Below are 12,751 nucleotides of genomic sequence, written 5' to 3'. Positions count from 1 at the left end.
CACCTTAAAGACCCAATTATGTCTGACTCATGTTTAGATTTGCCATGATACAAACTGTAGCTGTAATTGTGCATTTCCCGCTGCATTCCGAACCTATGTGCGCATTTTAGGTGGGTTATCCTATCATATGCAGACATCTAAAGGAGGCAACTCATTAGAGATGCTGGAAAACTGTCTTCAACGCCAAAAATAATCAGATCAAGAGATCGGAACTAGACTGCATCCCACTTTTTTTTTTCATTTCTTTCCCCCCTTCCACCACAGGAGCCGTACCCTTTATCTAACGGCATCACTGCGTATCAGTAAAACGCAGGATGGACCTCAGAGCGCGCAGCCCGAGCGGACCCTACATGGCAAATGACAGGGCATCGCGACGAGGGAGCGCCACTGTTGTGCCGATGCCGATAACGGCGGCGATACCGCCGTCGGGCGGATTGTGTGCTGCTGGCGGCACCGGGGAAAAGTGCGAGTGAGCCCTCCCTGGCTCACTTTGCAAATGGGAGGAGTCGTGCAGAGTTGGTGTTTATTCATACAAACGGGATCCATTTGCAGACGCGGTCGAAACCTTAGCGAGAGAGAAGCGGACCCCCCTGTCCTCCCCACCCTCACCCATTCCGAATGGGGAGCCGTGATGGAGAGTGTGTGACGATGATCACCGCGGCAATTAGCGAGCCGAGGCCGACTCCAATATGTGCCCGCCGCGGAGCTGCGGAGTTTATTTGGTGTAGTTTCTGTCTTACAGGTGAAATTATGAGCTCCATGATGCTTTCTGACGAGGCATCTTAAAGGCAGCAGTAGTGTAAAATGAGATCACAAGTCAAAGTACTTTTTTTTTAAAAAAAAGGACGTTTAAAAAGTATTATCGGTGAAATTTAAATATCAAAAGTAAAAGTATTTATTATGAAATTGCAATTTAGCTACTTTATATATTGCTGGGTGGTTCGGTCTGTAACAGTGCATCATATTATACCCGGTATGTTGAAGTATTCACATCCTTTGCTCAATCAGAAGTAACAGTACCACAGGTAAAATCACACAAGTGTCATCAGCCTACTGTACTCAAGGTATCGAAGTAAGAGCCTTCCCGCTAAGCAGAGTGGCTCCTGTCAGGGTTATGGTATCGCATTTTATGTTATAGCATTATTACTGAGGCACCAAGCACCGAGCAGCATTTTACTGTTGCTGTTGGCCGAGGTTGGGGCTAACTTGACCGACTTTGCGTACCGTTGTGTCGTCTCACTGGAGGACTGCATTGCATTTTATGAACTCCTCACCAGTTTAGTAGGTAATCTGCAAGTTGCCTAGTAGCTATACCCAGCAGAAATACGCCGAGGAGTAAAAAGTACACAATTTCGTTCGGGCATGTAGCGGAGCCGAGGCATAAAGCCAAGGCAAGTTTTATTCGCACAGCACATTTCAACGACAGGGCAATTCAAAGTGCCTGCCATGAGACACACAGTAAAAGGCAGGAAGACAAGAAAAGAAACACAAGGCGACATAAAAAAAGAGCCGTGTAATGGGTGAGAGAGGGAAATAAAGGAGAAAAGATAAGCTAAGACAGAATAAAACACAGTGCAGGTCAAGATACGAAAATCCTAACATACAATGGAAATACTCCAGTATAAGTTCCTTATAGTTGTACACAACACAGTACTTGGGTAGCTGTACTTAGTTAGGTTCAACCGCTGCACCTTGCCATACAGCTCATGCTCAGAAAGCCAGAATACATACAAACAGACCTACGCACACATGGCACATCGCGTTTCCAGCCTTATCCATCTTGCCTGTCACCCCCCCCCCCCCCGCCCTTTGAAATCTGCATCACACCGCTCCCATTTCTGTTTACGAGAGTCAAATTGCTTCCACACACTTTGTGCGTAAAGGCCGACAGATCTGCAGGGAGACCTGCGCCAAGAGCAGTCACGGCACACGCATTTTTTTTTACCCGGACCGTTCAACATCAACACACAGTCATCCTGGTGAGCGGCCGGAGGGGCGACGGTCGAACGGGCTCCTCTTTGACTCACCGGGTATTACCGACTCTGCTGAACTCAGTCCGTGCACAGCTGGAATGTGAAACCAGCCCAAGTCCACTGCTACACGTCCTCAGAAGTGCATCTGTACTGCTACTTCTGATTGATGCTTGTTTTAATTGCAAGGATCCTTTCCGCCTTACAGTGAGATTTACAGTTTGGGTGGTCCGACTAAATACTTTGAGACTGTACCTTCCAAAAAGGCAAACACAGGCAATGAAAAACAGACAGGAAATGAGAAGATGGGACAAGAGGGATTTCTTCAACAGGCTCTACTTTACTTAATCATAAGTCAAGTGGTCGCAGGCAGAATAAATATGAACAACGGCAATGCCAAGTATAAATAGTCCTCGGCACCAGTGGTTCTACAAATGGGGCTTGGAGCCCTGAGGATTGAGGAAAAAATGAGGAGAAGTTTATACTTTCACTATTTTCTTTGGCAAAATCGCTCAAATTGAATCTGTGCCCAACATGCAAAACCAGGGGTCTGTGGAGCTCAAAGACAGTGAAGAAGAGACACCAGAGAAAGTCTTAGCTGCCAAGAAAAAGCTCAGAAAAACCCAGATATCGAGACACCATTAAAATTCAACATCTGACCAATAAAACGACATATGGTCAACTGAAAAAAGTGACACTTTCGTGATTTAATGTGCCAAGGCAACTAATGTTTCTTTATCACTATGTCATAATTTCACCACTTCTAATGTAAGGTAATGACTTCTGCAGCTCAGTACTACCTTAAAACAAATTCTCAGATAGTGTGGCCTGACCCAGTTGACCTATTCAGCACTTCTTGGGATGAAAGCTGTTGGGAATCCCTCTTTCAGCTTATTATTTCTTTTTTACCGGTTCATCACCTGCTGTCTTTAATTCATGCATGCTGTTTTCTCTCTCTCCCTCTGTGTTCTCCCGCTCTCTGTTGTTCTTTTGAAGTCTCTGGGAGTCCTGTGGCTTTCAAAGGGTCAGAAAAGGGCAGCCCTACTGTCCTATCGAAGGCAGGCCGCGGGATAAACATATGTTACCACCTGTCCTCTCTGCTCTGTGTCAACACCGCTGGTGTCACTGTACTCGCACCTTGTCATCTCACCCCCTGCAGCTAGTATATTGTTCCCTCTTGCTTACACACACACACACCGAAATGTATGAGCAACTGAGCAAATGCACACACTCAAGGTAGTGGTAGTGCCCACATACACACATACAGGAACGTGCACACTACTACCGTAGGACCCCTACTGTCTGACAACCGTCACACAGAGACAAATCAAGGAGTCCCGCTGCTAAAAGCCCACCGTTTCCTCACACTTAACATTGTAGAGGACTTTTTCTGGCCCAAGCCCAAACCAGCGGGGGTTGTTTGGTTGAGAGAAAGGCCTGTGTCCTGGGGAGAGGGTCAATTGCAGGTCCGGGGTCACGCAGAGAATGGAAAGAGGCAACCAAAAGTCCTTCAAGATGAAAAATTAGCCTTTCAAATGACAACCACAGACCCAGCTACTTAAAAGAGCCGTGGGTGTGTTTTTGATGCTGCCATTGAAGGGAACGTTTCAGAGGCTCTTCTTATTCAACTCCAGCTTCCTGTCCTGCATGCCTAGAGGGAAACATCCCAGGAGTCCCCAAATCTGAAAGGGAAGCCAAGGTGGAGCAGGGTGATCCCAAACTGGACACCAGGCCCGAGTCTGATTCGGTCACAGCCAACTCCTCAAACTTCTGTATCACTTTCCTCACAGACTGGAAAGGAATCCCCCTGCGCCACTGGTCTCCCCTGGCCACACAAGGCCCTTTGTAGGTTGAATCTTTACTGAGGAAAACATGGGGAGGAGGAGGCAGGCTGCAGCGCAGCCTCAGCTGGCCTTGGCCCAGGCCCAGAGCCGGGAGCACTCCAGCGGGGCTGAAGCGGGTAGGCAGTGTGGCTAGGTGCTCCTGGGTCAGAGGGTTGTGGAAGCTCAGGGTTCCCCCTCCAATGTTGAGGAAGACCCCGATGTTTTTGATCCGGGGCGGGACAGTGTAGAGCGGCTCCCAGCTCCCATCGTACACCGCACAAAAAGACAAGCCCTGCCTTTCCAGCCACCAGGCACCGTAACCATCCAATGAGATCACACCTGAGAGCGACAAAAAAGTGAAGTTTCATATGCACGGTGCACATTTATGGTGTAGCAGCAATTCCAAAACATCTTTCAAGATTTTTAACCCTCAATTGCATACATTCTCTAAAGAGTGTATGCAATGCTATGACATTTTGTATAGACATCCATCCTCAGTTTCTCTAGCATCACCAAGAGGTGTACGCTTGTGATTTTGAGTGAAATGTCTGTAAAACTACTGGAAGGATTATTATGAAATTTGGTTCGGACATCCATGTCCCCCAGGAAGAAATGTAATAAATGATCCCCTAACTTTTACTTTAGTACTATTATCAGGTTAAAACTTACAGTACAGTAACTTTGTCCAATATTATCATGATCAACACCTGCAAAACTAATGACATTCCCCTCGGCCTCAGCTACATTTTGTGTTCAGTGCTAATTAGCAAATTGTAGCATAAAACTAAGATGGTAAACATTATACCTGCTAAACATGTTAGCATTTAGCTAAAAGCATCTCTGTCTCTTAAAGAGAGCCTCACAGAGCTGCTAATGTGCCTGTAGACTCTTCATCTTGTTGTAATGTTCTTCAAAAAATTTTACAGGGTGTTGAGAGACCCGAGGTATGTAAGAGTATCATTTTGTGCCACAGGATAAATCAGATAATTCAGAAGTACAACTGGAGCATGGATATGATAACGCTAGCTCAGACAATAGGAGCCAGATTAAATATTGGACCACTTTACACAAACATCCTGTAAAGACCACGGAACAGTGACTGTGATTTATGATATCTGCTGACTAATTTGTGTTTAGCAAGTGGCAGTGATTGAGCTGCTCAGTGACTCATAGCAGTAGCCTATGTGTAACATAGTACAATGTTGTTTAAGAAATAACATAAAAGGTATAAGCTACATTGATGCATATCAACACATTCTGGCATCTATAATTCATAGGAAAAAAATAAATGGGAAAAATATTGTATGTTTTTTGATATGCTTTATTATTGTCAATACTGTGTACTGAAAAGCTTAAAAGCAAGGATATTTAATTTACATCTCATTCTGTGCCACATAAATAACGTGTCTCTTAAGGCCTGAGGTATGATTCAATTACCAATCAAATAATATCAACACTTACATTTTTAAAAAATCTGTTGATGCCCAATATCTTTAAATATGATCTGGGTGGTGATTTCCATATGAGAAATCAATTCATCCATTTTAGACTACCCCATACAATGTACAGGTATCAGATATTTTTTAAAGGATTGCCTTGATGAAAGATATCTAATCAGTGGTTAAAGTTGTCAAGATGTCAAGTGGAAATTCATCATAACTGATAAAAATCAAAACGTGTTTCTAGTCATGCCGTACTAATGGATATAAAGTTAGGCACAAGTTGTAGATATTTGGGAAAAATTGGTCCAGTAATTTGACGAAGAATGGAAATCGCTTTTTCCGTGTTGCTTAACCAATGATGAATGGACGTTCAGTGTTCTCACCACTTGGTGGCACTATGAACTATGAAGTTGTTTGATGACGTGTGCATGTGTGTGTTTACAAGTGTGTGTCTTTATGTGAGTGTGGGATTAAACAAGCACAGTCTTGCTGACTAATGGTGAGGGTTTCTGGAAGCAATAAGCACGCTGGCATCTAACCAACCGACACAAACTGAAGAGGGTAGCGAGCTCCTACCAATCCTGTATGTGGAGCTGTTACAGACATCCACCTCCCAGTAATACTGTCCCCGTGCAATGACAACATCAGCGCAGACCTGCCAACAGGACCCCGGGACCCCGGGGTCAGAGGTCATCGTTGACCTCCTGTCCTTGTTATCTGGAGGTGGGGTAGGAGGGCCTTGGTAGGTGACAGTGAGGGATGTGTTGGAAAGTTGGAGGGACGGAGGGACACTGGAAGGATCCAGAGCAAAACACAGTCCTAAGATAGAGCAGAATTGAATGTAAGAAGAGAACATTTGCAGTTTTTATTAATAACCGAAAATGTCATTAATTCTGTACACGTACACCAATCAGTCACAACATTAAAACCAGTTACCAGTTTACTTTTGTGGCAGAATGATGTGTGTGTGTGTGTGTTTGTGTGTGTGTGTGTGTGTGTTTGTGTGTGTATGTGTGTGCGTGTGCGTGTTAGACACCAAGAAAGAAAGCAGACATGCACACACACACAGTACATATATATACATATATAGATACATATGTATCTATATATGTTGCTTATCATGGGGGTCAATATACACCATCATTAAAACCTGTAATTGACTGTAATGTTGAAGGTCAGCATTAAGTACTTACCGAAGACAGACTGCTGCATCTCCTCCTCTTGCAGGTCTACAACACCATCCACTGGTCTTATTGAGGAACTGCCAGCATTGAAACCTGGGTCAAATATGAGAGCAACAGAAACGCTTTAATGTAGGTTCCCCTGTTGACACTGAGCATCAGGCAGGAGCTATGAATATATCACCATACTCACCATGTAAGCAGCTTTGTGCTCTTTCTTTTGCTGCATCCCTGCAGCATGTGTCCCACTGTAAATGTAGTGACAGTGATGGAATGAAATTAAAAATACAGTGGAAGCAGTTAGTTTCAAACCCAGACCCAAGGGACATAAGTAAGACGGCATCGAAATGTATCTCATACAATGAAAATAAATTTACCTGCATTTTTATTTGTACAGTACTGTGAGACTTGCATGTAGTGCCTTGCAGTATCAGTAGTATCAAATACTTTACATGAAAATTATCTTTTCGAGAGTTAGATGAGAAGACTGATGCCACTCTCATCTGTCCATAAAGTATGAAGTTACAGGAGGCAACAATTTAGATTAGCATATCATAAAGACTGGGAACAAGGGGAAACAGCTAGACTGGCTTTTCCCAAAGGTAACAAAGTCCAGCTCGTAACAGCACCTTGAAAGTTCACAAACAGACAGACTTTATCTCATTTGTGTCATATAAAACTGAAAGTGTAAAAACAACAACTGGCAGTTTCACAGGGGGTAATGTGTATGATTTTATGTAGTTTTTTTTTTTTTTGGCTGTGAGCAGTAACTTCCTTGTTGTCCTGTTGGGGTTGGCAGGCAACAAGCAGAGAATGTAGATTTTTGGTACCAATTAAACAAATGAGATATAACGGGTGTAGGCGTTGTTTGGGGACTTCAACTCATGATCTTGATATTTCTAAAATCTGGGTTCTGCTTAGCCATATATTGTATGTATATATTATGCATTTATCCTTTGCACACATACATAACACAAGAAATCTTTCTAAAATTTTCTAAAATTTTAATTATTTTTACATATTTGCACCAAAGTCTAAAATTGTACAACTTGCCTTGAAAATGTGACATACAGTCCTTACATTTTCCATTTTTAAACACTGAAACAATAAACAATACAAATAAAATATTAAATTCAGTATTTCTTATCTTTGAATTGATATCTTTTATATTTCTTTCTCTTTTTTTTTTTTAATGTTTATTCTAATAATCTTTACTGAACTCTAGCCTTTTAGCACAATATGCCGCTGTGCATTTCACTGCACATGCATAAGCATATGCAAAACACAGTATAATCTTAAAATCTAAAATCTTTAAAATACTTTATCCTCAGTTTTTTTCAGATTTCTCACCTGCACATGCTGAATGTGGTCTTCAGATGCTCCCATCTTGGTGCCTGTCTCGGTGCTGACATGAGCAGGACTCAGTATGGGATGTTTTGGCAGACAGGAAGTGGCAGATGACCAAGTCCAGCATGGCAGCTCCACAGGATGTCGACAGCAGGGGCACAGCACAGAGCAGATAGATTGGCCGACACAATGGAGGAGAGACTGACCTGAGCTTGCTCTCTCTCCAGCTGCTATGCAGCGACCACACATGGTGTGAGAGCACGGCAAGATCAGGGCCACATCATATCCTTTGTTACAAGCTGGACAGCGGGAGAGCGGCTGAAAACAGTCAGTGTTTTTTTCCTCATCTTCCCCCCTTTCAGTGTTTCCTACGTCAAACTCCCTGTGCCTTATTTGGGGACAGAAGGTCTTCATTGCCATTGTGGAGAATTAAATAACTTTGTTACATGCCATTGCTTATTTGACTCATTTGTCTCTTTGTCTCATTTCCTCTACTGTTAACAAGGTCAAGAAAATAAATCTCTTTGTCTACATGCTTTATTAGATGTTATCATTCAGTTTTGTTTTGAAATTAAGAGAAAATTTCCAGTAACATGAAAAAATTCCAAATTTCTGTGTATTCCCAACATATAGATAATACCTCACTGTGTATATCCTGCTATAGTCCTCAGTAAGCAAGGGCTCAGTCAGTGTAGAAGCAGCAACAGCAATCCTTTCTCCCAGAAAAGAGACACAGGGGCGACATCTTATTGTCAAGATATTCTTTTGCTAGAAAATAACAAAGATGTTTTAGTGGGTAGAGATATCCCACAGTGGCAAAAACGACAAAGCTCAGTCTTCTCTAACAGACCAAAAGCACATGGGCAGACTGCAGGATGCAAAGAACGCTGTTGAGCAGATATTAAAAAATCCTCCTGTTGTGCCATCATCTCTGTCTCCCAGCTGACTATTGTGTGTTAAATAGGAGGAATGGCCTGAGTACAGATAAAAGGGGGGGGGGGTGCAGCCTTTTACACAGTACTCATTGCCTGGCGTTTCCATGGGAATGGCTCTTCCCATAGAGACGCACAACTGCAAGATAATGTGCTGCAAAGAATCCTTGCACACATACACATCTAAATGTTAACAAAGAGCTCATTAATGTCATGGGCACGAGCCAAGCTGCCTAGACAAAACCTCTGTCACACTAATGTAAAGACAAAATAACACACATACGCACACAAACGCACACATTTTCTCCTACTGGTCTAGACGCTCTGCTCTCATTTTCAGATGTGCCTCCCTTATGGAGGATTTACAATGAGTGGCCCACCTTCAGGACTACATTATGTGACTGTTTAAGATGTTTGTCACAACCCTTTGTAATTCACTGCTGGTGAGGAGATGGCTCATTGGCCCCCCTGCCTCATCTACAATGTAAGTGACACATCTGAAGTCAGTGTGGGGAAGGCTTTCAAAGATTATGAATGTTAAAAAAATGTAGCCCTTCCTAGGTGGAACATGTGAGAAAAAAATACAAAACTGTGGCTTTGAATCACATGATTTTGGAATCAGATATGATTAAAGCTTGGTCAGCCTTGATCATCTTGTTGATAGTGCTGCAGGCTCAATACAAGTGACACTCTACTCTTTTGCCCCCCTAAAAAATAGAGACAATTAAACAAAGGTGGTTAACTCCTTGGTTTAACTCCTAAACCTGCATATTAAAGCAAACTACACGGAAACTTGAAAGGACATGGCGTTCTACCAAAATGGAAGAATCCCAGTTAGCCTGGCATGATAGTCTTAAAACATATAGGAAGGCCCTCTGTAATGCCAGAGCCGCCTATTTCTCATCTTTAATAGAGGAACATAAAAACAACCCTAGACAACCCCAGTCATGTCAGAGAGTCATAGCTCTATGGATCCATGTATTCCTACAGCTCTCAGCAATGACAATTTAATGAGCTTCTTTAATGATAAAATACTAACTATTGGAGACAAAACTCACCACCTCCTGCCCTCAACTGGCACCGATTTATCTGCAAACACAGGAACCTTAGAAACAGCTGTAAAACCTGACATATACTTAGACAGTTTCTCTCCCATCGACCTTCGTCAACTAGCTTCAACAATGTCTTCACCTAAACTATCAACCTGTCTCTTAAACCCCATCCCAACTAGGCTGTTTAAAGTATTTTTACCCTCAGTTAGCACCTCTTTATTAGATATAATCAACCTGTCTTTATGAACAGGCTATGTACCACAGTCCTTTAAAACAGCTGTAATTAGACCACTTCTTAAAAAGCCTAATCTTGATCCAGAAGTTTTAGCCAACTATAGACCCATGTCCAACCTTCCCTTTCTCTCTAGGATCCTTGAGCAAGCTGTCACCAACCAGTTGTGTGAGTTTTTACATAATAATAGTTTATTTGAGGATTTTCAGTCAGTATTTAGAGTGCATCATAGCAAAGAGACAGCACTGGTGAAAGTTACAAATGACCTACTAATTCCAATGGACAAAAGACTTGTCGCTTTACTTGTCTCGTTAGGTCTTAGTGCTGCATTTGATACCATTGACCATCGTATCCTATTACAGAGTGGGAAAAATTTAATAGGCAATACAGGAACCGCTCTATGTTGGTTCAAGTCTTATTTGTCAGATCAATTTCAGTTTGTGCACATTAACGATAAATCCTCCATATACTCAAAAGTTAGTCACGGAGTTTCACAAGGTTCTGTGCTTGGACCACCTTATATATGCTTCCTTTAGGCAATATTATTAGGAAACACTCCATAAACATCCATTGATACTTCCAGGCTGGATTTTTGTAATTCCTTATTATCAGCATTATAATTACAGCCTTATTATTATTTATAGAATAAGGCTCTCTCTTTCCCTCTCTCTTTCTCTCTCAACCCAGCCGGTCAAGGCAGACCTACAGCCACCATGAGCCAGGTTCTGTTCAAGGTTTCCACATGTTAAAATGGAGTTTATCTTGCTGCTGTTGTCAGTCCTTGCTCATAGGGGAATGTAGGGTCTCTGTAAATATAACTATAAAGAGTATGGTTTAGACCTGCTCTATATGAAAGTGCTCTGAGATAACCCCTGTTATGATATGGTGCTTTTAAATGAAAGAATAAAATTTAAATGAATCGAATTGAAAAGCTGAAAGTTTGTGGGAAGTAGAACATGCATAGACTTCTCCTTTCACAGTCCAATTCCTCTCTGGCATTATCACTACTCCTCCTCATTGGAATTCTTAAGAACAACGGATATGTAGTCACAGGATTGTGCAACAAAATACCAGTGAAGTTTGTCATGGCTTGTCTTCTCAGAGCTGCCAAGCCAAAAGAGCTGTCTTTTCCGGTTGATTTAAAATAAACAGAATGTAGACTGCACTATAACATGAAACAGTAGCAACAATGAACTTTAAACTTGAAGTTTTTTGCAACACCATTGAGGATCATGTTTGTAGAATTTTTACATGATAATAGCATCTTTGGAATTGTGCTTCTGTATTTGTGGGGTGGGGGGCTTGGGGTGGTGGCATGCATTGCTGCCTGTTACAGATACTACCAATGGTGCATGCCAAAGTCAGATATTTCCAAATGATACATAGTTACCATAATAACACATGTTGAATTAGTACTCTTGCTTATCTGTGTAGTATTTGTGGCTCCCCATTTATGGGAACAATGACCAGTATATATAACCAATGTTAATGGTGATGATGATAATTATTAGTGTTACTACTACTACTGCTAAACTTTCTCACCCGACTGCATTTCCCTTCAGCTCTATGGAGTTCTTACTGTCTTTTAGCTCTTTGGACTTCCAGCCCATAAACTGAAAGAAATACTTGGTTAAATTACCTATAAAATACAAGTTGGTTTATTCCATAAAGTGCAGGTGATGTGAGACATTTCCATTAGCGAAATTAAGCAACTGTTTGCTAACATGTTTACCTTAACAACTTTATAAGGTGATAATATGTCAATGTGTTTTCAGCTTGTTCAGCTGACCCCTGACGGGCAAAAATCAATAAATACATATGATGTATAATGTACTTTATTACCTCCACCAAGGAGGTTATTTTATCCCCCGTGTCTATTTCTTTGTTGGTTTGTTTGTTTGTCAGCAGACTTACACAAAAACTACGGAAGCAATTTGCACTGAACTTAGTGGAGGGACGGGGCATGGGCCAGGGAAAACCCATTAAAATTGGGGGCAGATCTGTATCATTTGCCATGAATTTGAATTTTGTCGTCTAAAGTCTGGTGTATGTTGCACATAAAAATAAATCCCTCCACTGTTGTTCTTCCTGAGGTCCCCCCTGCGCAAATCCAGGGTTTAAGGATAGAGGGGGCCATATGGTGTGACCTACAGATTGTAAATCCCTTTGACACAAATTTGTAATTTTGGTCTATGTAGGCTAAATGAACTTGGCTTAACTAATTATTTACCAGTTTTACAGGTAATTAAAATATTCATCATGAGTTCTTCTCATGTTGATCAGCTCTAAGTGTAAAACTGCCAAAACTTTTTTTTTTCTCCTGTGGTGACGAATGAACATTGCTTGCAGAAAAGCTAGCATTACATGTTTGTTGTTCTTGACTTACACGCTTGTGTACACAATATACAAGAGCTGGAATATATGAGCAGTACTAGTAGTACTACAAGTAGTACTATATCCATGTTTTTGTGGTTGTTGATGTTATTAACACACCCCTTTTTTTGTCTAACTTGATATGATTATATGAACCAACAGATTCACATACAGTAGGTGACAGATGTCTGCAGATAGATGGTCTGATAAATTCCATATATGAACTAAAGTAACTCATGAAAATCATTATGACTGTGACTCCTCCATGGTGCCCCTCTTATTTGCATTGAGGATCCAGAGTCAAACATTAACTTTGGGCTAAATCAAATATACAACCTACTTGCTCTAAAATTCCTCCAGTTCATGTCATGGTTTTGCATAACCACGTGTCACACTTGA

General features: G+C 41.7%; 1 protein-coding gene across 1 annotated transcript; it reads right to left on the bottom strand.

The window, feature by feature from the left end:
- Positions 1–3,590: 3,590 nt before the first annotated feature.
- Positions 3,591–8,242, bottom strand: LOC120792149. The gene is made up of 5 exons (XM_040131214.1): positions 7,767–8,242; positions 6,610–6,664; positions 6,429–6,512; positions 5,812–6,054; positions 3,591–4,132 (listed from the first exon to the last, which is right to left on the bottom strand). The coding sequence occupies exons 1-5, from the start codon at positions 8,181–8,183 to the stop codon at positions 3,591–3,593; spliced, it is 1,341 nt and encodes a 446-aa protein (XP_039987148.1). The 5' UTR covers positions 8,184–8,242.
- Between the last annotated feature and the right edge of the window lie 4,509 nt (positions 8,243–12,751).

This window comes from Xiphias gladius, chromosome 7 (genome assembly GCF_016859285.1).
Source record: "Xiphias gladius isolate SHS-SW01 ecotype Sanya breed wild chromosome 7, ASM1685928v1, whole genome shotgun sequence".
NCBI lineage: Eukaryota > Metazoa > Chordata > Actinopteri > Istiophoriformes > Xiphiidae > Xiphias > Xiphias gladius.
The sequence above is the reverse complement of the archived record's forward strand: the minus strand, read 5'-3'. Positions and strand labels throughout refer to the sequence as shown.